We start from the raw sequence: 26,747 nt of genomic DNA on the forward strand, positions 1-26,747 counted from the left end.
TGTTTTCGCTTTGGGTCCATCTCTTCATTGTTTCTAGAGTTATTTCTCTACTCTTCCTCAGTAGTTAAGGGGTGGATCATGGAATCACATACAGCTTTCCCAGGCAAGGGCATTACTTTGAGAGACCCAAAGGTACTGATTTTCTTTGTAAATAACTGATGTTCTTGGGCTGCATTTTCCTCTTATTTCTATCATGCCTACTTTGGACACACCAAAGCTAATAGCTAATAGGGCAAGTGTTATTCTGTATCCACTTCAATTTTTCAAATTCGTATATAATCTTTCAAACTTCAGCCAGAGGTACCTACCCAGCTCATCATGCAGAAGAAACACTCTGAATTATTAAATATGCCTAAGGGTGGGGAGTCAGTACATCTTCATTTGATATTAGATTCATTCTAATTATCCTCTAGAGCTCAGAAAATTAGGGAGTGACTGCAGGTGCCTATTCCTGGGAGTAAATGTGAGAGTCGGTAGCAAACACAAGCGTAACTCAGCAGAATACATGACAAATATGAAGCAGAAGCATCATCAATTTATATTCATCAATCAAGCCTCTAAGACAGAGCTCTGGAAGTGAGAGGACATCTGGGAATGTGGACATGACCTCCAGCACATGGTCATCTTTTCTGAGGGCTGACAAGGCGGGTTTTCGGATACATTTGGAGTCCAGACTGTTACATTTTGTCCTATGATGCCCAGGCTGCTTTTGTAGGTTCCAGGTCCTCTTAGATCTAGTGGTATGGGTCCCCAACGTCACAACATGAGCCCCGAAATAAAAAAGACTGAGAGAGGAGCCAAAGGATTCCAGCCCTCATCTTCTCGCTTCTTGACAGAAGACTACAAACTCTATTAACATTCCTCGTGGAAGACAATGTTGCTTGGTTGACATTAGAAGAAAACCCCACAATCGTTTTTTGGACTAAGGGCCCTGTGTCCCAAATAACATCCAGAGATCCTCTTGGATGCCTTCTAGCCCCATGATTTCATGCCAGTCTCTCTCAGCCATTCATTAGCTAAAACACAAGCTAACATGAATTACTCAGGTATTCTTTTCTGGATATTTTATCATTTCTAAAAAATGTTATCAGTTTTATTGAGGTATAATTTATGGACAATAAAATGCACTCATTTAAATTATAGAGTTCAGTGGCAGGGTGGATGGGCGGGGAGTTTCATAGAGAATGGATATGTATATATGTTTGGTTGAATCCCTTTTCTGTCCAACTGAAACTACCACAACATTGTTAATGGGCTATATTCCAATACAAAATTAAAGCTTAAAAAAAACAGAGTTTAATAAGTTTTGACAAATATATACATCTGGGTTACCATCGCCACAAGAGGTTCCTTGGGTACTTTTGGAGTCAATTTCTAACACCGTGATCCCCAGGCAACCAGTGGCCTCATTTCTGTCACTGCTAGTTCTGGACTTCACAGATATGGAATTATTCAATAGGAATCCTTTTGTCTTTATCTTCTTTCATTCAGCTCAGTGTTAGATATGCACCCAAACTAGTGTATATTGATAGTTTGCTTCTTTTCATTGACGAGTATTACATTGTCTGGATAAACTACAAGTTAGTTTATCTATTCACCTGTTGATTGACACTGGCTTCTACTTTTTGGTACTATAAATCCAACTGCTAAGAACATCTGAGTTCATCCTTGTAGACGTGCTTGCATTTCTCTTGGTAACCATCTAGAAGTACAGTTGCAATAAGTAAACATTTTCTTTTAAAAAATAAAAACAATTTTAAAATGTCATTGTCAATCACCTTATTTCCACTTAGACATTTAAAGGAAAGAAATGCTGCCATAAATCATAGGTCAACCTGCAACTAAAAAAGGGCATATGGGCTTCCTATGGGCAAAGTATGAAACTCTTGAGGTCCAAGCTTTCTCTGAGCACAGGGAAGGAGCTCAGAACTGGCTCAAGGAGTGGCTTGAAATTAAGGAAATTAAGTGGCAGCTGGTCAGGCTCTAGGTAGGCAGCCAAAGTGGACAACTGTGCAGCCTCTGCATCATAAGAGCCATGCTCTGGGTGGGGCTGGGGCCCCTGAGTTCCAGGATATTCCAGCTTTGCAAGAAATGCTACTCTGAAACTCAGCTGTTGGTTGCTAAAAATAAGGCTAGAGTGTAATAAAGTTTCTGGCAAGAATTAAAGCGCAAGAATTCATCAGTATTACATACAAGGAGTTAAATGAGGATCATTTCTTCAATGTTCCAGTCATGCTTTTTCATTTGATTATAATGGTTACTCATGACTTCTGCTAAATTAAATCTACCGTAGTCAACTAAACACATATCAGAGGTAAATAATGCATCACCCTGTCCTGTTTCTCTGCAACAAACTCCTCAATTCCAGAAGGAATTTCCTAATTCAACATCAAAGACTGATTAAACATTTGGTAAAGGAGCTTAAAAAATGATTGTGTGATTTTATTTTACATATAAAAACCAGATAAAAAATAAATAAAAACGTCCTCTGGGTGCTTAAAGTTTGTAGTCAAATCTTCTAAAAGGCAGAGAATGGGAGAAATAATGAACCACTTCAGAGTTCATGAAAAAATTAAAATCTCCTGTCTCAAAATTTTACAATTAAGCTATGAGGTCACTAATCATCCTGCAGTTACTAACCAGTCATCAAGCCAAGGGCTACATGTTCATAGTCCTTCATAGTCTCCCTTTTCAATTTAATATTTAAGAAAGAACAGAAATTAGAAAATACAAATTTACAGAGAAGAAAAAATAAGGGAAATTTTATAAGTATTTTCCAAGGCATTTGGCCAAACTAAAACTACTCTGTGTTTTTGGCTCTCACAGCTTATAATGGGGACTTAAATAGTGTTTCCTTACGACATGGACAAGGTGGGCAAAGAAGTGAATTGGCCTATTTTCAGTTTGGTTGGTAACTCAACACACGGTCTGCCATAGCAGAACCTCCTGACAGAGGACAAAGCGTGAGGCACGGAGGCTGCCAGCCCAAAGAGTCCTGGAAGCGCTGTGGTCTGAGCTAGCTTAGAAGTAACGCGCACTGGAAGCAGGAACTCTGGAGTCCTTGAGCACATTAATTACTGTCTTTGGTTTCTCGTTTGTGAAATGAATAATAGGTACCTTTCCTATCTGAATTCCGGAGGCTGGGCCCAGGCCTCTCACTCCTAGACCACCTGCTCAACACCCCGTCCTGGGGCTTCCTCTTTCTAGACGGTGATGGCCCTTCAGCAACACACAGGCTGTCAGAATTAGTGCTACTTGGTGGCTGTCTGGTCCTTAGTTTTATAGTCTTGAAAGGCCCAGGGGATAGTTCTATGCTTCCAAATTTTACCTTTAGAAAATAACAAATAATGTACTAAAGAAACACCTGCAAAGAACCTAGCTGCAAATCCATCTGATACACATATTTGTCTGCCAACAACTCCCATTACCAGGTGGCTTCCAAAACATCCTTTCGAAAGTTGGCAGATAGTACCTGAAGACTTTCAGGTCCTGGTCTCCTCACAGCTGAAGGAGGCAGGACCAGCTCTAACAGCTCCAACAGGAAGACATCAGATGCATGTTTGGGCTGAAATGACCAGCCAATCCAAGTGCCACTACCTCCATTTTTTTTTTTTTTTTGGAAAAAAGAATTCAGCTCCTGCCAAAGAGAGTTTCAGCCACAAGGATGTACCTGGAGACCTTTGACCACAAGATGTGTGAGGCTCCCATGCCCCAACCCCCATCCTAGGACCTCCGCAGCAGGCACACTAAGGCCTATGATAGAAGTCTCCTGAAGCACCTTGCAGACTGGTGCTCGCCCAGGAACCTTTCTGCACTTGGACTGAAACTTGAATCATGTCTGACATTCTCTCAACCTTTCTGGGCTCCTTCCCCAACTCTCCTGATAACATTTTGTACTTTTAGCCCCACCTCGGGGAGAAGGAAATGGAAACCCACTCCAGTACTCTTGCCTGGAAAATCCCACGGATGGAGGAGCCTGGTAGGCTGCAGTCCATGGGGTCACTAGGAGTTGGACACGACTGAGCGACTTCACTTTCACTTTTCACTTTCATGCATTGGAGAAGGAAATGGTAACCCACTCCACTGTTCTTGCCTGGAGAATCCCAGGGATGGGGGAGCCTGGTGGGCTGCTGTCTCTGGGGTTGCACAGAGTCGGACACGACTAAAGCAACTTAGCAGCAGCAGCAGCAGCAGCAGCCCCATCTTGGCACCTGCCTCTCAGAGGCCCAAACAACGTATAATTCATTCACTTGAGGGATGTTAACTGAGCACCTACAATGTTCCTGGGCTTCCCAGGTGGCACCAGCGGTAAAACTTGACTGCCAATGCAGGACACATAAGAGACGTGGGTTCAGTCCCTGGGTCAGGAAGATCCCCTGGAGGAGAGCAAGACAACCCACTCCAGTATTCTTTCCTGGAGAATTCCATGGACAGAGGAGCCTGGTGGGCTACACAGTCCATGGGGTTGCCAAGAGTTGGACATGACTGAAGTGACTATGCACGCACACACAATGGCTCTGGCACTTGTCCGTAGCCCTGGGGAGAAGGGTACAGGACTGAAAGGCCACACATTTCGAGCCCTCCCTCTCGGGGTCATGAACTGCTTCCTCTCTTTGGCTTTCACCATGTGCTGAGAGCACATGACAGCCTCAGCTCATTCACTTTATTAATGGATTGCTTCATGGTTAAGGAAACTGTTGCCAGGGCTTCCCCCACTGGGCCAGCCTTTTTACTCTAAAACTCATGTGTTTTTTTTACCATTAGGCTATGATAACCCAGTTTGGCTGACAGCTCTGAGCACTTTTCTTTTCTGGCTCCTGAGGGCCAGGAAAACCAGTTACAGAGGGAAACTGTATTTCAGAGCATTCATAGTGCTACACAGGTTAGTGGTGATGCTGTTTAACTCATACAGAAGGGGAGGTCCCTTGTCCAGTGTGAATTTCTAGCTCATCCTCACCATGTCAAGAAGACAGAGAGGATAGACAAAGCCTCAGCTTCCTGCTCTCTATCACCTCAGCTCAGCTCTGGCAAACTGATAGAAGGTGGCTGCATACACCCAAAGCTTTCCCCAGAGGCCGCCAGGCCCACTGGACAGTCAGCCACACCAGCCCACCTGTCATCCAAGAGCAGCCTTCTGAACACTGATGCAAATTCATACCATGATCTCCAAGGTCAGCTATGGTGTCCTCCACATTTGACCCAAGTGTGCAGAGATCCAGGGAAGGAATGGGCTGAGACTCAGGCAGGTTGTCTGAAGCTGGGTCATCACATTCCTTGCAAAAAGTAATGAACAATTCATGAGAAGCTGATCAGAGGAAACAGCATTACCACAAATGAAACAATATTCTTGTTTAGAAAATGATTTGGAAACAAAAGCCTACCTAATCCTCTCCCTTAAACATGGTAACATTTTCAAATCTTAGGAAGGCAGCTTGGAATGAGAGAAACAGCTTTGAATTAACTTGGCAGGTGACCCTGGGCAAAGCATGTAACCTCCCTTGGCCTGAGTGTCAGGGTCATGGTGAGGGTGAGGCAGAAGGGACGCCCAGGGCACACACGGGAGGAGGTACTGACTTGCAGCATTGGCTGCTGAGAATGGGAATCTCCTTCCATTGTGCACCCAGGCCTCACGCTCCCCGCAGCCTAGTCCAGCCCTGCTCAGCTTCCTCATCTCAAGACTACAGGTGCTGGCTTCCATAATGCTCAAGCTCTCTTCCAGCTTTTTCTGTGATTTTATGAATTTCAATTCCCTAAAAGAAAGAGATCTAAGAGGTGACATAAGAGTTTATACTTAAAAAAAAATGTTAAGTTAAACTTCTCAAATATATCAACAGACATTTCAGCTAATCACTGGGTCTATATATGTGCGCGTGTGTGTTTGCCACCCAGACCTAATGATGAATTGACCTCTTTTCTAGGATAAATGGTTTTCATGGAGAACTAGTCCAAGAGCACCTTCTTATCAAAAGGAGAAAGTTCAAACTATCCTAAATAAATCAGTAAAACACAGCTGTGCTACACTGTGATGTGGCATCTGTGGAAATACAGTCATAAATATTTTTAAGAAAAATAGTCCATTTTTTATACTGTATAATAATTGCTGCAGGAGGTGAAACTGGGGCTCCAAATTTCAAAGGATCACCAATAATGCAAAAAAACAGAGACTGTGTAAAATGTGCCTTTGCACCTATTTCAGAAACTTTTTGAAAACAAGTATTTGAATTCTCAATTGACTTCGATTTTCTGAGGTTCTCTTTGAAGAGAACTGTTATAATGGTCTTAGAAGGAGCAGGACATGACCTGCTCTTTGATCCCCAAGACTATTGCACATTTGCAGGCCTGACCTGCCACACTCTTCACAAAAACCTTCACACCTGCATATACCCCAGGATAAAAGAAAGACTGGGCTTAGTGTGTGCATCGTGGCATCTAGTTGTTTTAAGCTACCATCCTTTAAGAAATGGTGCCAACATGATTCCACAGTCAACTACACTTCAAGATTTCAAAGCCCAAATCCAGCAGAGCAGAAAATGCCTGCCAGAGAAAAAGGCCCCGTCAGTCAGGATCTGAAAAACAAAGCAAGCCACTCTCCTAAACGCCTCAAAGAATTTTTATAATGTTTAAGGGGTGACACAACCAGCCTCTCTCTGAACTCTGATTCTATCTCCAGCTACTGCTTTTGAAATATAATGAGGTTTGCTTCAGCTCGCCAGACAGAAGCAAGAGGACTGGAGAACAGAGCCCAGTGAGAGGAGGAAAAAATTCAACCACAAGTGCGCCTTTGGGGAAAGACAGGAGTGTGTGCCTCTTATTCCTTCTCTCCTTTTAAATTATGTTTTTCTTTAGCTTCTCGCACCTGAATGATCCAATTTACTTCTCACACTATGCTTCATGCTTTTCAGCTCACTGATGCTTCTCCACAAGATGTCTAGACCCTTTGGACCATCTGCAAAGTGTTCAGCTCTCTGTCCTTGGTTCTCTGAATATGTTACACCTGCCTCACTCCTGGGCTTCCCTACTGGTTCAGTCAGTAAAGAACCTGACTGAAATGCTGGAGACTGTGATGTGATCAGACTGGTCTCCACTCTGCCTGGCCTCCTCTCTCCATCCTCCTCCAGGGGGAACAAGAACCTTCGCTCAGGCTGCCTCTCCTTTTCTTCCATTCCCATTAAATGTTCTATTTTTTTCTAAAGAGATAATAAGAAGGTCTGCTCATCATGGCTTTCCCAGATCCTCCTCCATCTGAAGCTGCTTTCAAGAACCCAATTTCTGTTCATTACTAATCAGTGTGATCCTGGCCCAGCAGCGTCAGAATCACCAGGGGGTTTGTTAGAAATGCAGTATCTCAGGCCCCACTTCAGACCAGGCAAGTCAGAATCTGCATTTCAACAAGACCAACCAGTGATTCAGGTGCGTTTTGAAGTTTGAGAAGCGCTGCTAGAAGCCATAAGAATTTGAAATAGCACCAGCTGACTGTGGAGCTGAGCGGTCAAAGATGGTTTTCCTGAAGAGGAAGTGACATTTGAAAGAGGGAGAGTGGGATGGTACCAACGGGCCAGAGAGAAGCAGCTGATTGGCCCAAAGGAAGGTGAGATACCTGGGGTGCTGAGCAACACCATGTTCCTGTCCTCATCAATATGCAGCTGAGGAAAGCTGCTTCTGCAAAGCTCAGGACCAAAGACGTTGAACTGAATCCTAACAACCAAAGAATGAACCACCACCGTCTCTGACCAAGACAGCCACAGCCACCTCCCTCCTGCCTCTGCTCCTTGCTGATGGATGGGGATGGAATTGGGAGAAACTAGGCAGACACTGTGGAGGTTATGAGTTGGGACTCCATAAAATCTGTGAAATCCTCACGTTCCTCATCTGAACTGAGCCAAGATCTGGAATCCCATGTTCTGTAGGATAATATAGAGTTAATAAAATCTTAAGTGACTTTATGATCCCCCAAGGGCCCTGATTTTTATAGAATGAACAGGACCTCATATAGTGCAGTTGCTTCACGCTGATAATAATCATATCAGAAATTAAAAACAACACAAAAATGATGATTTTGAAGGCCCATGAAGAAAAGTAAAGAAGTTATCAGACACTAAAATATAAGATTATACTTGAAACTATGTTTTTATTTACCATATGCTAACTTCAATATGGTTAGAATAAAGTTATTTAGGCTTTATAATACAAAATATTACCACATCTGTACTTCTCAATATCCAGTCTCTGGGGGTAAAATCCCTTAGAAGCAGGGGGACTCTGAGCATTCCAGGAAAAAAACCCCTCCCAACCCCCACATCTCTGAAGCCATCTTCCCTGAGAATGGGGCTTGGGATAGAGCAGCACCAGCACCCCCACGTTGTCTGCTGAGGGGTCAACTGATAGAGACTCCTAAGGTCAGAGAAGGCTGGACCCCCATCTGCTCTAGCTTTGGGTTTTCAGAACTTGAGAGTACTCACAACCACTAAGTCATCGAGAAAGGTGACTCCTCAGTCAGAGAGCAGCAGAAAACAATGTTCCCAGGCTCTGCTTTGCCTGTAAGTGAGCTCCAGTAGGGGCTCCTGCACACCCCAGATCCAGAGCCCTCTGCTGACTGAGCTACAGTAGTAGAAAGAGTGTCTGCAGGCCTAGGGGTCACCCCCACAATTTCAGGGGGTCTAGCCCATCCTGCTAAACGAAAGACGTTCCCTCAGATGCAGGAATCGCCAATGAACAAATAACCAGAATTTGAAACAGTAAACTTCTCCCAAAAAATGACTCCTTCCCAAGTTGCTTTTACCAAAAGAGCTGCAAGGTTGGTGTTGATGTTCATTATCCAAATACAACCCTGAAGAAAAATTACGTTAAGTATCAAAGCCCACATTAAGGTCAATGAAGATATGTTTAACCATTGCTGCTGCTGCTGCTGCTACTAAGTCGCTTCAGTCATATCTGAGTCTGTGCGACCCCATAGACAGCAGCCCACTGGGCTCCTCTGTCCCTGGGATTCTCCAGGCAAGAATACTGGAGTGGGTTGCCATTTCCTTCTCCAATGCATGAAAGTGAAAAGTGAAAGTGAAGTCGCCCATTCGTGCCCGATTCTTAGCGACCCCATGGACTGCAGCCTACCAGGCTCCTCCGTCCATGGGATTTTCCAGGCAAGAGTACTGGAGTGGGGTTGCCATTGCCTTCTCTGATGTTTAACCACTAGGGAATGGTATTTGCTATTCAGGTGCCTGGGATGCAGAGGACATGAATCTGGGGTGCATTTCATGTGAGTCTACAACCTAATTTATTATTGGATATCTAGGGTAATTTGCCAAAGGAGTTATTAACACAATGTATGATGATATGGATAGGAGACAGAAAATAAAGAGAGAAAGAATGAAAAATAAGACAAAAAGAACAATGGACTAGAGAGGTAAAGCATGGCTGAAATTCAAAATTAGATAGACACATATCTGTTCTGCAAAGTCATACCTTTAACTCAGCTGTTCATTCCATCCTGATGAAGTCACCTTTAAACAGCAGGCACTTGGTGCAGCTGCTCTGAAAAAGTGTTGTCTCTAATTTTTGGCCTACAGTTAGCACTCAAAACAAATCTCAGTACATCCTGGAATTGGGCAAAGTTGGTCTGGATGTTTTTTTTCCCCTACCTTGTCCCCCTTTCCTACCCAGTTGGCCCTACGAATCTGAAGAATCCGAGGCAAGAAAAGGTCTTTTGTAAAATTTAAAACAGAAGCGCACTCACGTGGAGCACATCCACAGTCTGCCGCTGGAAGTTCCGCGATCTCAGTTCCCGCATTCGTTTGTTGTTTTCTTCATATTTTTCTTCCACAAGCCTTCTGCATAAAGTGAACATAGGCAAAGACCTGAAATTTGCTAAGATGACATCTGTTTCATAAGAAAGTGTGATCCCTGTTTCCACAGGCAGACCAGGGTGTTGGGCAACCAGCCTGCAGTCTCTCTCTCAATGGATGAGTGTGGTGCAGCCTCAGGGGGCTCTCCTTTAAAGCATGCAGGATGCCAGCTCCTTGTTCCCCCAGGACTCAGCGTAGGAGGGCAGTGCCATCCCTGTGTGCTCTGGCCTGTGCTGACAGGGGTATGTCTCAGATGCCCGATTAAGAGCCCACCACATACCAATAACTAGGTGACAGCCATAGACACGGAAAATAGACCCACATTTTAAAGAATTTATGGAAAAGAATATGAGAGCTACTGTGAAGAGGACTTTTTCTTGGACATTTCCAGTTTCCTCTACAACAGGAATTGAATTTACTAGACCTGTTGTTAAACTGGAGGAAAGATTTGAATTTTTGTGATTACTTGTGCCCTAATCTATACTTAGATTTCTTGAAAAAATCACTGAACATCCTGTTGTCAAATTTTCTTGTCTTTAAATTGTGTGGGTACATTATAACCCTCATGACAATGAAGTCATTTTCTAGCTAACACCCATCCTTTCTTGAATCCTAGAAACAAAAATCAAAACAAACTTTATTTAACAAACTATTGCCTTTAATAACAAAAATATTAAATGTCACGAGGAAGATCAATGGCTTTTTTGCATATTAAAGAAATTTTAACCTGAGAAATAATTTGTAATGTGCAAATTATTAAATTGCTTTTTTAATCTGTTACTGTCAGACATTTAATTTTCCTTTCACCCTCAACCAATGACACGAACCATGGCACCCTGGAAATAAACGCATTCCTGAGGTGTTAGATCTGGGGCTATGAGTTGATGCAACTGTTCAAACAATATTCATGAATATATTTTCTCAACCAAATCCACACTTAGTGGTGTACTGGATTTTACATATTTGCCAGCTTAACACTGAATAATATCACATTGGTACCTTGAAAGGGCATTGTTGGAACATTTACACCATAGAATCAGCAAACAAATTATTAATAGTAGCTACTCCTCTGGCCCCCACAGACCCAGAAGCTTCATCAGCAAACTACTGCCCATGAAGCACTATGACAGAAATCTTTTCCCATATTTATTAAAGAAAACATTTGATAAGAGGAAGTGGTCTCTCAGGTTCTTACATGGTTCATCATGATAGGCACTTTAAGTACAAGGACACCTTGGATCATTTTTCAGATACAATGTTGTTGCTGTTGTTCTGTTGGGAAGTCATGTCCAACTCTTTCCGGACTGAAGTATGCCAGGCTCCCTTGTCCTTCACTGTCTCCCAGAGTTTGCCCAAATTCACGTCTGCTGAGTCAGTGATGTGATCTAACCATCTCATCCTCTGCTGCCGTCTTCTCTTTCTGCCATCAGTCTTTCCCAGCATCAGAGTCAGCTCTTTGCATCAGGTGGCCAAAGTATTGGAGCTTCAGCTTCAGCATAAGTCTTTCCAATGAATATTCAGGGTTCATTTCCTTTAGGATTGACTAGTTTGGTCTCCTTGCAGTCAAAGGGACTCTCAAGAGTCCTCTCCAGCACCACAATGCAAGAGCCTCAGTTCTTCAGTGCTCAGCCTTTGTTATGGTCCAACTCTCACATCCGTATGTGATTACTAGAAAAACCATCGCTTTGACTATATGGACCTTTGGCAACAAACTGATGTCTCTGCTTTTTAATATTCTAAGTTTGTTCTAGCTTTCCTTCCAAGGAACAAACTTCTTTGAATTTCATGGCTTCAGTCACCATCTGCAGTGATTTTGAAACCCAAGAAAATAAAATCTGTCACTGCTTCCACTTTTTCCCATCTATTTGCCAGGAAGTGATTGGACCAGATGCCATGATATTATTTCTTTAATGTTGAGTTTTAAGTCAGCTTTTTCACTCTCCTCTTTTCCCCTCATTAAGAGGTCAGATACATTAACAAGGTCATAAAATGGACAGATTTTATTTTCAGGCCTTTTTGTCTCTTTAGTTCTTGGTTGGGGCTTCTAAGCTTCAAAAAAAGGCAGAGGAAGAAAGAACAAAAATCGGTCAATTGGGCTACTTACCAGCTGAAAAATCAGTTTTTGAGAAATTGGGAGTCTGGGGTTCCTTGGAAGAACGCTTTCATGTGTAAACTCTGAAGACTAGTGATCTCATACAAGCAGCACTGCCCCCAGACTGCGAAGGGCTTCACTTCGCAGAACAGAGCTGCTTCCAGTCTTCTCTCTCAGTTCAGTCGCTCAGTCATGTCCCGCTTTTTGCGACCCCATGGACTGCAGCATGCCAGCCTTCCCTGTCCATCACCAACTCCTGGAGACTCCTCAAACTCATGTCCATTGAGTTGGTGATGCCATCCAACCATCTCATCCTCTGTCATCCCCTTCTCCTCCTGCCTTCAATCTTTCCCAGCATCAGGGTCTTTTCCAAGGAGTAAGTTCTTCACATCAGGTGGTCAAAGTATTGGAGTTTCAGCATCAATCTTCAGTCTTGTCTCTACAGACAACAATTTTCTGCAGATACATTCTTCTCCCTAGAGAGCAGCCAGTACTCCAAGCAGAGGGGGTTTAGCAAACACTTGGGGAGTATGGACAGAATAGTGAGGCCGCCTTATCACCCCTCACAGGGCTATGTAAAGAAGGTATCAGCAAAAAGGAGGCTTTGTCTGGAGGTTGTCTCTGTATTTTCATTCCTAATAACCTCCCTGATAGTCCATCGTTCTTTTCACATAAGACTGAAAGCTTGATATTAATACTGTCTGACATCTAATCACCATATTTTGAGCGAATGAGTGAAAGAAAAAATTAATAAATATATAAGAATGTACATTTTAATCTTCTCTTGTGGTTTCTGCTTTTATTTAGCACAGTCTTTTAGAGTCCCGAGAGGCAGCCTTCACTAAGGGAAGGTCACTTACTTCAGCTTCCTGGCCTCCTCATCAGCTGCCTGGACCTTCCTCACCCGCATCCTCTCTCTTGGTGTCATCTTCTGCACCTCAGACAGTGCCCGCAGGGTCTGCAGGTGAATCTTTTTTTGCCTGTAAGAACAAAGATTCCCATATGCAACCCATCCCAAACATGCTCAGAAAAATTAAACAAGTATTTTACAGAAGTATCATTACACTACTGAGAAGGGAAAAAGATCTCAAGACTTGCCAAGCAAAAACTAATAAACCCTGGGTAGGTAATTAGCCAAGCAGTACTGTGGTTAATTGGCAATATTTTTAAAATTAGATTTCTGTTTAAAAGCAAAATTTGTACTTTGCAAATTTCTGCTCATTTCACTGCCTATGACTGATTTTCATAGTGTAAGATAAATTAGGATCTTGACTATTAAGGAGTAAATAACAATATGGATAGGACACAAATTTAGAATTAGGCAGACAGGGTTGGAATCCCATCTCTCCCATTCATTAGCTCTGCATCCTTGAGCAAGTTACTGAACCTTTCTGAACCTCAGTTTTCTCATCTATTAAGTGAAGTCGCTCAGTCGTGTCTGACTCTTTGCGACCCTAAGGACTGTAGCCCACCACGCTCCTCCATCCATGGGATTTTCCAGGCAAGAGTACTGGAGTGGGTTGCCATTGTCTTCTCCAGGGGATCTTCCCAACCCAGGGATCGAACCTGGATCTCCTGCATTGTAGGCAGACACTTTACCATCTGAGCCACCAACAGGCTATCATGAGTATTACATGAGATAATGTATATAAAGTGCCTGACACATAAAAGAATCCCCAAATGGTGCTATTAGAATGTGCATGCTCAGTTGCATTCAACTCTTTGCAACCCCATGGACTGTAGCCTGCCAGGCTCCTCTGTCCATGGGATTTTCCAGGCAAAAATACTGAAGTGGGTTGCCATTTCCTCCTCCAGGAGATCTTCCCAACCCAGGGATCGTACCTGTGTTTCCTGCAGCTTCTGCATTGGCAGGCAGATTCTTTACCACTGAGCCACCTGGGAAGCCCCAGTACCATAATAGCTAAATGTTATTGAATATGCCCTGTCTTCTAGGCTTCACACAGTAGATATTTTTTAATATTTTATTAATTGGAAGAAAATTGCTTTACAATGCTGTGTTGGGTTCTGCCATACAGCAATGCAAATCAGTCATAATTATATATATATAATTATATATTATATATAATTATTAATATAGTTATATATTATAATTATTAATTATAATAATATATATAATTATATATATAGAATTATGACTGATTATACATATATATCTCCTCCCTCATAAGCTTCCCTTCCTTCCCCCATCCCACCTCTCTAAGTAATCACAGAGTGATAGACTGGGCATCCTATGTTATACAGTGGCAGCTTCCACTAGCTGTCTATTTTACACATGATAGTGTTGTATATATGTCAGTGTGACTTTTTCAATTTGTCCCACCCTCTTTCCCTTGCTGTGTCCACAACTCCATTCCCTCTGTTTGTGTCTCCTCTCCTTCCCTGCAAATAGGTTCATCAATACAATTTTTCCAGATTCCATATATATGTGCTAATATACAATATTTGTTTTTCTCTTTCTGACTTACTTCACTCTACATAACAAGTTCTAGGTTCATCCACCTCACTAGAACGGACTCAAATTCCTTCTTTTTATGGCTGAGTAATATATATATGTACCACAACTTTATCCATTCATCTGTCAATAGACATCTAACTTGCTTCCATGTCCTGGCTATTGTAAATAGTGCTGCAATGAACATTGTGGTACATGTATCTTTTTGAATTGTGGTTTTCTCAGGGTATATGCTCAGTAGTGGGGCTGCTGCATCACATGGCAGATTTAGTCCTGTTTTTTGTTTTTTTTTAAAGAACCTTCACACTGTTCTCCATAATGGCTGTAGCAGTTTACATTCCTTCCAACAGTGTAAGAGGGTTCCCTTTTCTCCACAAACTTCCCAGCATTTGTTGTTCGACGATGGCCATTCTGGTTGGTGTGAGGTGATACTTCATTGTGATTTTGATTTGCATTTCTCTAATAATGAGTGATGTTGAGCATCTTTTCATGTGTTTATTGGCCATCTTTATGTCTCCTTTGGAAAAAATCTGTTTAGGTCTTCTACTCATTTTTTTATTGCGTTGTTTGTTTTTCTGATTTTGAGCTGTATGAACTACTTATACTTTTTGGAAATTAATTCTTTGTCAGCTGTTTCATTTGCAATTACTTTCTCCTCTTCTGAGGGTTGTCTTTTCATCTTGTTTATTGTTTCCTTTGCCATGCAAAGTCTTTTAAGTCTAATTGGGTTCCACTTGCTTATTTTTGTTTTTATTTTCATTACTCAAGGAGGTGAGTGAGAGATCTTGCGGCAATTTATGTCAAAGAGTGTTTCGACACGATGGTTTCTTCTAAGAGCCTATGTTTCTTCTTAGAGCCTATGTTTTCTAATACACTATGCTTCTTTTAAGAGCCTATGTTTTCTTCTAAGAGCTTTATAGTTTCTGGGCTTACATTTAAATCTTTAATCTATTTTGAGTTTATTTTTGTGTATTATGTTAGGAAGTATTCTAATTTATGTGTAGCTATCCAGTTTTCCCAACACCATTTTTTGACGAGGCTGTCTTTTCTCCATTGTATATTCTTGCCTTCTTTGTCAAGGATAACGTGTCCATATGTGTGAGGCTTTATCTCTGCAATTTCTATCTTGTTCCATTGTTTTTCATTTCTGTTTTTGTGCCAGTACCATACTGTACTGATGACTGTGGCTTTGCAGTATAGTCTGAAGTCAGGAACGTTGACTCCTCTAGCTCCATTTTTCTTTCTCAAGAATTGCTTTGGCTATTTGGAGTCTTTTCTGTTTCCATACAAACTATAACATTTTTTTATTCTAGATCTGTGGAAAATGCCCTTGGTAATTTGATAGAAATTGCACTGAATCTGTAGATGGCTTTGGGTACTATAGTTATTTTCACAATATTGATTCTTCCAATCCAAGAACATCTTATATCTCTCCATTGCATCATCATTGATTTCGTTCATCAGTGTCTTACAATTTTCTGCAAACAGGTCTTTTGTCTCTACAGGTAGGCTTATTACTAGGCATTCTATTTGAATGCAAGGGATTTCTTTGTATTAATTTTGTACCCTGCAACTTTACTAAATTCACTGACTAGCTCTAGTAATTTTCTGGTGGCATCTTTAGGATTTTCTATGTATAGCATCATGTCATCTGCAAACAGTGAGAGTTTTATTTCTTTTTTTCCGATCTGGATTCCTTTTATTTCTTTTTCTTCTCTGATTGCTGTGGCTAGGACTTCCAAAACTATATTGAAAAACAGTGAGAAGCGTGGCATCCATGTCTTTTTCCTGATCTAGAGGAAATGCTTTCAATTTTTCACCATTGAGAATAACGTTTGGTGTGGGTTTGATATATATGGCCCTTATTATGCTGAAGTAAGTTCCTTCTTTGCCAATTTTCTGGAGAGTTTTTTTTTTTCTTTATCATTAAGGTGTGTTGAATTTTGTCTAAAGCTTTCTCAGCATCTATTGAGATGATCATATGGTTTTTATCTTTCAATTTGTTAATATGGTATATCACATTGATTGATTTGTGTGTATTGAATCCTTGCATCTCTGAGATAAAACCCACTTGATCATGGTGTATGAATACTTTTAAAGTGTTGTTGGATTCTGTTTGCTAGAACTTGGTTGAGGATTTTGCATCTATGTTCATCAGAGATTTTGGCTGGTGATTTCCTTTTTTGTGTGACATCTATGTCTGATTTTGGTATCAGGGTGATGGTGGCCTTGTAGAATGAGTTTGGGAGTTTTCCTCCCTCAGCAATTTTTTTGAAAGAGTTTGAGCCAGATATGTGTTAGCTCTTCTCTAAACATTTGATAAAATTTGCCTTCAAGCCATCTGGCCCAGGAATTTTGTTTGTTAGGAGATTTTTAATTAGAGTTTCGATTTCAGTGCTTATGATTGGTCTGTTCATATTTTCTATTTCTTCTTGGTTCAGTCTTGGAAGGTTATACTTCTCTCAGAATTTGTCCATTTCTTCCAGGATGTCCATTTTATTGGCATATAGTTGCTCATAGTAGGCTCTTAGGATCCTTTGTGTTTCTGTGTTTTCCATTGTAAACTCTTTTTCATTTCTTATTTTATTGATTTGAATCTTCTCCCCCTTTTACTGGTGATTCTGGCTAATGGTTTGTCAATTTTGTTTATCTTTGGAATGAACCAGCTTTTAGTTTTACTGATCTTTGCTATTATTTTCTTCATTCCTTTTTCATTTATTTCTGCTCTTGTTGTTGCTGTTCACTCAGTCATGTCTGACTCTTTGTGACCCCAGGGACTGCAGCATGCCAGGATTCCCTGTCCTTCACTGTCTCCCAGAGTTTGCTCAAACTCATGTCCATTGAGTCCAAGATGCCCCCTTCTCCTGCCCTCTATCTTTCCCTGCCCTTAATATGTCTGCTCTGATCTTTATGATTTCTTTCCCTCTACTAAATTTGGGGGGTTTTTCTTCTTTTTCTTGTTGCTTTAGGTGTAAGGCCAGGTTGTTTATTTGATGTTTTTCTTGTTTTCTGATGTAGGCTTGTATTGCTACCAACCTCCCTCATAGCACTGCTTTTACTACATCCCATAAGTTTTGAGTTGCTCTGTTCTTATTGTCGTTTGTTTCTAGGTATCTTTAAAATTTCCTCTTTGATTTCTTCAGTGACCTCTTGGTTATTTAGAAGTGCACTGTTTAGCCTCCATGTGTTGGTGTTTTTTACATCCCCCCCCCCCCGTAATTGATATGTAATCTTATAGCATTGTGGTTAGAAAAAATGCCTGATATAGTATTAGTTTTCTTAAATTTACCAAGGCTTGATTTGTAAAGAAATAAGAAGAAATACTTTACCCCAGAGAATGTTCCAGATAAAAAACATATTCTACTGCTTTTGGATGGAATGTCCTATATCAGTTAGGTCTACTGGTCCAATGTGTTATTTAAGGCTTGTGTTTCCTTATTAATTTTCTGTTTTGATAATCTGTCCATTGGTGTTAGTGGAGTGTTAAAGTCCCCCACTGTTATTGTGTTACTGATTATTCCTTCTTTTATAATTGCTACCATTTGCCTTATGTATTGATGTGCTCCTATGTTGGGTGCATATATATTTATAATTGTTATAATTTCTTTTTGGATTGATCTCTTGGTCCCTTTATTATTATGTAGTGTCCTTCTTTGTCTCTTTCTTTTGATTTCCATTTGCATGGAATATCTTTTTCCAGCCCCTCACTTTCAGTGATGTATGTGTCCCTAGGTTTGAAATTGTCTCTTGTAGACAGCATATATAGGGGTCTTGTTTTTGTATACATTCAGCCAGTCTGTGTCATTTGGTTGGAGCATTTAATCCATTTACAATGTAAATGAATTAATTATTGATATATATGATCCTATTACCATTTACTGTATTGTTTTGAGGGTTTTTTGTTTTTTTTTTTTTCTTGGTAGGCCTTTTCTTTCTCTTGTGTTTCCCATCAAGAGAATTTCCTTTAGCATTTGTTGTAAAGCTGGTTTGGTGGTGCTGAATTCTCTTGACTTTTGCTTATCTGTAAAGCTTTTGATTTCTCCATCAAATCTAAATGAGATTCTTATTATGTAGAGAAATATTGGCTGAAGGTTTTTTCCTTTCATCACTTTAAGTATATCCTGCCACTCCCTTCTGGCCTGTAGAGTTTCTGCTTAAAGATCAGCTGTTACCCTTAAGGGGATTCCCTTGTATGTCATTTGTTGCTTTTCTCTTGCTGTTTTTAAATATTTCTTTGTGTTTAATTTTTGTTATTTTGATTAATATGTGTCTTGGCATGTTTCTCTTTGGGCTTATCCTATATGGGACTCTCTGAGCTTCTTGTACTTGGGTGGCTATTTCCTTTCCCATGTTAGGGAAATTTTCAACTATGATCTGCTCAAATATTTTCTCATACCCTTTCTTTAATCTTCCTCTTCTGGGACCCCTTAATTCGAATGTTGGCACACTTAATGTTTTCCCAGAGGTCTCTGAGACTGTCCTCATTTTTTTTTCATTCTTTTTTCTTTATTCTACTCTGCTTCAGTTTTTTCCACCATTCTTTCAGTTCACTTATCCACTCTTCTGCCTCAGTTATTCTGCTATTGGTTCCCTCTAGAATTTTTTATTTCAGTCATTATGGTGCTCATCGTTGATTGTCAGGCCACTGCCCACACTTTCCTGGGAGCCTGTACAGTCTGGCATTGCCAAGGAACCCACGAATTGGGGCCAGTTCCCCTGGAAGAACGCATGACCTGCCTCAAGCTGTAGCAAATCCCTGCAGGCCTCTGCCACTACAGGGACTCCCCACACATCCCAGCTGTGTCTGCTGTACCTCTCCTATTCCCCAGCCTGATTAAGCAAGGGAGCCCTGAGCTTTATTTCTCCTTTGTTTCTTATAGGTCCGCATGTCTTCTCAGTCCGTGCCTCCATTTTAGTTCTGGGATTTGGGATCACCTTTACTGCCGTTGTTCTGAGTCCTTTTCCGGGCAGACGGCCTATTTCCTCTTCATTTGTTTGGCCTTTTTCATTTTTAGCATCCTCCCTCAGCTGCCGCATATTTCTCTTTTAATTTTGTTTAGTTCACTGTGTTTGAAGTCTTCTTCCCTCAGGCTGCAAGGCTGTTGTTCCTCTTACTTCCGCCTCCACTGGGTGGGGGCAGACCAGTGCCTTGTGAAGGTCTCCTGTTGGCAGGGGGACTGGTGCCTGTGTTCTGGTAGGTGGAGCTGGATCCTGTCTCTCTGAAGGGCAATTCCATGTCCAGTGGCATGTTTTGGGGAGTCTGTGAGCTCAGTATGCCTTTGGGCAGCCTGTCTGTGAACGGGTAGTGTTGTGCTCTTGTTTTGCTAGTTGTATGGTGTGATCATCTGGCACTGGAGCTTGCTGGTCTTCGTGTGGGGTCAGGTCTTAGCATTGAGATGGACAGCTTTGGGAGAGCTCTTATTGATTAATATTCCATGGGGTCAGGAGTTTGCTGTTGTCCAATGTTCCAGACTCAGTCTTCCACCTTGGAAATTCAGGGTCAAACCCTGGCTGGAGCACAAAGACTCCACAAGCCACATAGCACAGAAGATAAAAAGAAAGAAAGAAATAGAATAAATATCAAGCAAACATACAAACAAACCAAAAGAATGGATGGACAAAACCCCATGACAAATGGTAAAAGCAACACTAAACATACAGGGACACACAATGAAACTCACACAAAGAAAAAAGAAGAAAGGATAAAAAGAGGAACCAACAAAGAAGAGGCAATCAAACCAATAAACAAACATACAAATGAAAACAAACACTAAAAAACTAGAGTAGCAAAAATACAAAACCAAAAACACAGGGGAAAATACAATATAATGAAAAACTACTGTAGAAAAAGGGAAAAATACAATAAAATAATTTTTTTAAAAAAGCATTAAAAAAGGAAAAAGTAAAAACAAAAAATTAAAGCACTTATAGAAAAAAAGAACAACAACGGAATGAAATGAAAAAATAAAAAAGACAGAGTGGTAGTAAGAAGAATATTTTCCTATGGCCTTACTTGTCCTTGCCACATAGTGAGCTCCAGCCAATCTACATACTCAGAAAGTCCTCTAATATTTCTAGGAAGGGCTCTGGACCTGCTGGCACTGTGGAGTCAGCTCAGACTCGGATCTGGTCTTACTCCAGCTTGTACTTGCTTCCAAAGTCCACAATTGCCCCCAAAGTCCACAGCCTCAAGCTAATTGCGGGGATTTAACCTGCTACACCTGCAGCTACAGAGGTGAATTCCCTTCCTCTTCTTTGGTCACACAGCTCCTCGTGTTCAGCATTGGTTTGGGCCCCACCTCTGTTTGTAGGCCACATTCCATTGTTTGTTCCCAGCCCAGACAGTGAAAGTCGCTCAGTCATGTCCGACTCTTTGTGACCCCATAGACTGTACAGTCCATGCAATTCTCAAGGCCAGAAGACTGGAGTGGGTAGCCCGTTCCCTTCTCCAGCGGATTTTCCCAACCCAGGGGTCAAATCCATGTTTCTTGCATTGCAGGCAGATTCTTTACCAGCTGAGCCACCAGGGAAGCAAATGCAGCAGCTGCGTAGGGCTCATTGTTCAGTCGGGCTGGGGAGCAGGAGAGGTACAGCAGACATAGCTGGGATATGTGAGGAGTGTCTGTGGTAGCAGAGGCCTGCAGGGATTTGCTACAGCCTGAGGCAAGTAATATGCTTTCCCAGGGAAGTTGGCCCCAGCTTGTGGGTCCCTCGGTAGTGCCAGACTACACAGGCTCCCAGTAAGGTATGGGCAGTAACCTGCCTGCTCACAGCTTGATGGCAGTTGCAGCAGCCTTCACACCCACTCCTGGGGTCACAGATTGCAGCAGTGGCCCATCCTGCCTCTGGCACTTATAAAGGTGGTGTCCTGCCATCTGCAAGCGTTCAGAGTTAGAAAGTCCCTTGTCTCTCTGGCTGGCCCAGGCTTTCCCCTGGACTCCCTCAACTGTGGGCGGAGGAGCCTGGTAGGCTGCAGTCCACGGGGTTGCTAAGAGTTGGACACGATTGAGTGACTTGACTTTCACTTTTCACTTTTATGCATTGGAGAAGGAAATGGCAACACACTCCAGTGTTCTTGCCTGGAGAATCCCAGGGACGGGGGAGCCTGGTTGGCTGCCGTCTATGGGGTCGCACAGAGTTGGACATGACTGAAGAGACTTAGCAGCAGCAGCAGTCTATCTTCATGGCAGTTAAACCTGTCCTCTTCCTAGGGCCTGACTCCAAAGACTGAGCCTCAGCACCCAGCCCCGACTCACCATGGCAGGCATGCAAACAAGCATCTCAGGCTGGGAAGTGCTGGTCAGCACTGATCCCTGTACTGAATTCTCTCTGCTTTGCCTTCTGCTCACCTGTTGCTATGCTCCCCCCTCTGAGGCTCTGAAGCTGCCCCCATTTCCCTCCATGAGGGGGTTTCCAAGTGTGTAGAAACTTTTCCTCCTTTATAGATCCCTCCCTGAAGCACAGGTGCTGTCCTGATCCCCTGTCCTGATCCCTCTGGCTCTTTTTTTTTTTTTTTTTCTGATTTCTTTTGCCCTACCCTGTTACATGGAGATTAGCTTAGAGGTCTTCTGCCAGTGTTCAGTAGATGCTCTGTAGGAGCTGTTCCACATACAGACGTATTTTTTATTTATTTATGGGGAGGAAGACGATCTCCACGTCTCACTCCTCTGCCATCTTGAAAGCCCCCCCTCCCCAGTAGGTATTTTCATGGCATAGTGATTAATTGTGTGGTTAAGAACATTCACTGGGTTCATATCCTAGCTCTCAAAGTGAAAGTGAAAGTCACTCAGTCGTGTCTGATTCTTTGCAACCCCATGGAATATACAGTTCATGGAATTCTCCAGGCTAGAATACTGGAGTGGGTAGCCTTTCCCTTCTCCAGAGGATCTTCCCAACCCAGGGATAGAACCCAGGTCTCCCGCATTGCAGGCGGATTCTTTACCATCTGAGCCACCAGGTAAGCCCAAGAACACTAGAGTGGGTAGCCTATCCCTTCTCCAGCAGATCTTCCCAACCCAAGAATTGAACCAGGGTTTCCTGCATTAGGCTACATGCTATATGCCTTTAGACAAGTTACTTAAGCTCTCTATGATCATTTAAATAATACTAATTATAGTACCTATTTTATACGGTCACTTTGAGGTTAAATGAGCTAATTCAGGCAAAGAGCTTATAACAGAGCAAAGCATACGGTCATTAACTCTGAAAATGTTAGCCAATATTATTCAAGAGCCTCTTTCTTCAGTTAAAGTAATATGCATATGTTAAATGTACTGAAAGGTCTGCGGCCACATTCTTAATGGCATTTGGCTTGATTATAGCCCAATAATGGAATGCCTTTTGCACTCAACTCCCTCCTGAAGAAACACTATGAGGAAATTTTAATGATTGCTAGGCAGTTCTCATTCTTCTGGAATATAGTTTGGACCAGAACCTCCAGGGGCCATGCAGTTTTCAGCAATACATATGCCCTTAGTCTTTGTAAGACCAAAAAGAACCCTCAAAACAGAGTCATATATCTTGAAAATAACAGTGACAATTTGAAATCAATATCTCATAATGTGAAAGACCACCCAAAGAATTGAATCCGAGCACACGAAAATTGTAAGGACAGGCAAACTGTTTCACAATTACAGTGCAAATTGATAGCTCAAGTAAGTCCATTATTTTAAAGATAAGGTATCTACTATTGTCACGTATCCTGTTAACAAAATAAAATGAGAAGTTTCAAGCACTCTTGAAAAATTAGGTAGTAATCCAAGAAAACTAGGTTACAGGAGCATGCCTAAAGATATATCTCTTAAGGTACAGGGTATTTTAACTGGAAACCATGCATTAAAAAATGACTGAATACCTTTGGTGGCCCAGTTCCCTCAGTTTGAATGTGGATATGGAAGACAAACACAGCACAGTTGACAAACCACCGGACTGGGAGATAGAGAAGCATATTTGTGTAATTTGGCCTTGAAGATCAAGCTGTTAATGGCTAAAGTTCTTACTTCACAGCCTTGCACAGCTCTGGGAGGGACTGTCACTCTCATTGGGTCCTCACAAAATTAAATACAGTTCCGTGAGCAAAATTATAGATTTGGTCTCATCAGTGGTGCCCTCTGGAGTTGTGCAGTAACAGCCTGCACAGCTGCACATGGCTATTCTGACATAAAATAGTATTCTAGGCTCTTGTAAGTTATGGCATAGGAACTCTGAATCAGGCAGGAGAGAGAAATATGAAACACACATTCTCTAGTTCTTATGTACATCTCAAGAAAGTAAATTCTGGCTTATTTTCAATCATTCCAAGACTCCACAATGTCAACTTTTCAATAGATACTCTGCCAGTTCCTGTTAAATAAACAATATGTGATAGCCATTTATGCTTAATCTGAATGTTCATAAGCATAAATGTCACTAAATGCTTGAAAGATAAATTTCTTTATATACTTACAGTGCAACTGCAGAGCTACCCTGCAGATCTGTAAGCTTTGTAGCTTTGTAGAGGTTTAAACTTTTATGGTTTGTAGAGGTTTGTAGAGGTTTAACCTTTTATGGTTTCAATTTGCTACCACCTCGGGCAAAGGGATTTGAAACATCAAGTTACTGAAGCTCCTTAATTTCTTGGCAAGACTTAAGTGAATTCTAGGATACTCCATGCAGTCAGCTTATCACTAATAGATTTTTTAAGATAAATGCATTTAACATTTATACTCAATGGGCTTTTTTTAAATAAAGCAATTACTTACACAGCATTAATTATATAAGTTGCCTCCTCCTGACTATTCAAATTCTTGTCTTCCAGGGCCATTTCTGAATATCGACACATCAGGTCCTGAAAAAAGAACAGCCATAACATGCCTTAAAGAATCCTCTTCAGGGATGAAGAGGCATAAAATGACCAGGGGCCTTTTCTGATGTGTGATACTATTGACCAGATCTGGGGTTTGAAATCAAACCCACCAGTAACATTTTTCCTTCCGTAAAGGGTTTAAAACATTACACAGCAGCTCCTGTGGGGTCAGGCCCCTGCCCACCTCTCTAACCTCATATTGCTCTTCCTGCTCTCTCACTTCCAGTCACAAAGACACAGATAGGCCTTTTCTCAGCTCCAAGAACACACAGCTTTCTCCCACCTCAGGGCTGTTAGCGGACAATGTCTTCACTCCCAGTGAAACCAAGCAGAAACTTATGGGGCTCCTGGGCAAGAAAGTCTTTCTGTGTCACCTGTTTCTCTCGTTTACAGGGAACAGACTCAGCCTCCATGACCTTCCCTGATTCCCAAGGGCAGGTTCAAATAGCTGTAGATCAGGGAAGGGAGGGGATGCAGAGACAAGGGAGGAGTAGGCAAAACACAACAGTGCAGCCTTGGGGCGGAGCCCTGGTTCCCCCTCGAGGGATGTGTATAACAGTATCTCTGAGCTCTTCTGTAGAACTAAAACCCTGAATACATGGAAGATGTTAACTACTTGAGGAAGCATTCCTCATTCCACAGAGAAGGTCACAGTTTGATAATCTCAGGGACCACAGAAGCTCATCAGGAGATCACTTGAGACCAGACTAAAGGAGTGAAGGCCCTGCACACACCCTGACCCTTATCAGTAACCCCACCCTTGAGCCATTGCTATAAAGTGAAAAGTGAAAGTGAAGTCGCTCAGTCTGACTCTTTGCCACCCGATGGACTGTAGCCTACCAGGCTCCTCTAACCATGGGATTTTCCAGGCAAGAATACTGGACTGGGTTGCTATTTCCTTCTCCAGGAGATCTTCCCAACCCAGGAATTGAACCCCGGTCTTCCGCATTGTAGGCAGACGCTTTACTGTCTGAGCCACCAGGACCCCTGGGTTGGAACACACAGTTTTGAGGGCATGAGCCCACTGTGTCCCCCTTTGTCTGACAAAGCAATAAAGCTATTCTTTTCTACCTCACCCCAAACTCTTGTCTCCAACATTTGACTCAGAACTGGTGCACAGAGGCTAAGTTTCAGCATCACCAGGGCCAGGACTAGGGTCAGAGGGCACTCGCCTCTCAGGTGCAAATTTAAGGGGTACAAGAAACTCAGTAACTAAGATAAATAATATTTTAATACAATAACATTTTTTTAATTAATGACAAAAAGCCTTGGAGAATACAATATCAAACCCAGTCCTGAACTTGCACCATTCCACCTCACTTTCTTTTCAAGCTGACCTTAGGTCTACTTGCCAGCAAAACCAATTTACTGACACCAGATTGTGGTGCAGCAAAGTACAGTGTTTATTGCAGGGTGCCAAGAAAGGAGAATGGGCACCTAATATTCAAAAGACCCAAAATCCCTGATAGCTTTCAGGGAAGGGTTGTTTTTTCCCCAAACTTTAAATGTGTGTGTTGGCGTACAGCCGACTCACAATGTTGTGGTAGAGTCAGGTGAACAGTGAAGGGACTCAGCCGTACCCGTACATGTATCCATTCTCCCCAAACCCTCCCTCCATCCACTCTGGCACAGAACTTTGAGGAGAGTTCCATGTGCTAAACAATAGGTCCTTGTTGGTTATCCGTTTTGAATATAGCAGTGTGTACATGACATTAGGGAAGGTTTTTTAAAGGCAACGTTTGGGGCGAGGGTTGCAGCTCAGAGACTTCCTTAGGACTGGTAGATGGTGAGGTGACAGGCAGGGTGGTGTTTTGGAAATCTTAATCATCAACCAGTCTGAGGTCTACGTACTGGTGGTCATCATATAGTCACCACCTGGGTAGGGGGTCTTAGATTCTGCAGAACAACTCAAAGGTATGCAACAGATCATTATATATATCCCTTGGGGGGAGACCTAGGACTCATGGAACTATTATTTAGGCTATCTTACTTTTCTTGCTTGACTGCTTTTCTTTTGTTTCTGCATTCCCTCATTTCTCTAATTAGTTATGGTTTGAGTCTTCATTTTGGAACTCAGGCGAGAGCTAGGAGACTAAAAAGGCCTTTTTCTACAGTGACAGTGGCCATGGAGGGACTTTGATCTCTGGGAAAGCTCTGCAGTGTCCTGCTTCATTTTAGCTTCACCTTAATCCTAGCCTTGTTGAATCCTGTCTTTGAACTTTCAGTACTTTGATACTATGGATTTTTTATTAGCATCACTTTGGATTTTTTTTAACATTGCATTACAACACAGTTTATCTTGATTACCGAGTTTTGGGCATCCTCTTTAATTTTGCACCAGGGCAAATGCCTCACTTGTCTCACCCTATTCCCAGGGAATCCATTGGATACCTTGTGAATTGTTTGTTTGTCAGCTCACATACCCTTCATTGTGGTTTTGATCACAATAACCAGCCTCTTCTCAGAAGTCTGCCCTCAGACAAGAGGACAGCTATGTTC

General features: G+C 42.0%; 1 protein-coding gene across 15 annotated transcripts in view; it reads right to left on the minus strand.

Annotated features, from left to right (window-relative positions):
- Window positions 1-26,747, minus strand: part of NEK11 (NIMA related kinase 11) — a 282,360-nt gene that overhangs the window by 151,101 nt on the left and 104,512 nt on the right. For 14 of the 15 annotated variants that reach the window (XM_059889273.1, XM_059889277.1, XM_059889286.1 and 11 more), the window contains 4 exons: window positions 24,145-24,230; window positions 12,792-12,911; window positions 9,731-9,824; window positions 5,159-5,273 (listed from right to left, as the gene is read on the minus strand). In XM_059889273.1, the coding sequence (XP_059745256.1) occupies window positions 5,159-5,273; window positions 9,731-9,824; window positions 12,792-12,911; window positions 24,145-24,230 (415 nt within the window). The remainder of the gene's footprint in view (window positions 1-5,158; window positions 5,274-9,730; window positions 9,825-12,791; window positions 12,912-24,144; window positions 24,231-26,747) is intronic. The other variant, XM_015473612.3, reaches the window with a different exon arrangement.

The sequence above is a fragment of the Bos taurus genome, chromosome 1, assembly GCF_002263795.3.
Source record: "Bos taurus isolate L1 Dominette 01449 registration number 42190680 breed Hereford chromosome 1, ARS-UCD2.0, whole genome shotgun sequence".
NCBI classification, from domain to species: Eukaryota; Metazoa; Chordata; class Mammalia; order Artiodactyla; family Bovidae; genus Bos; species Bos taurus.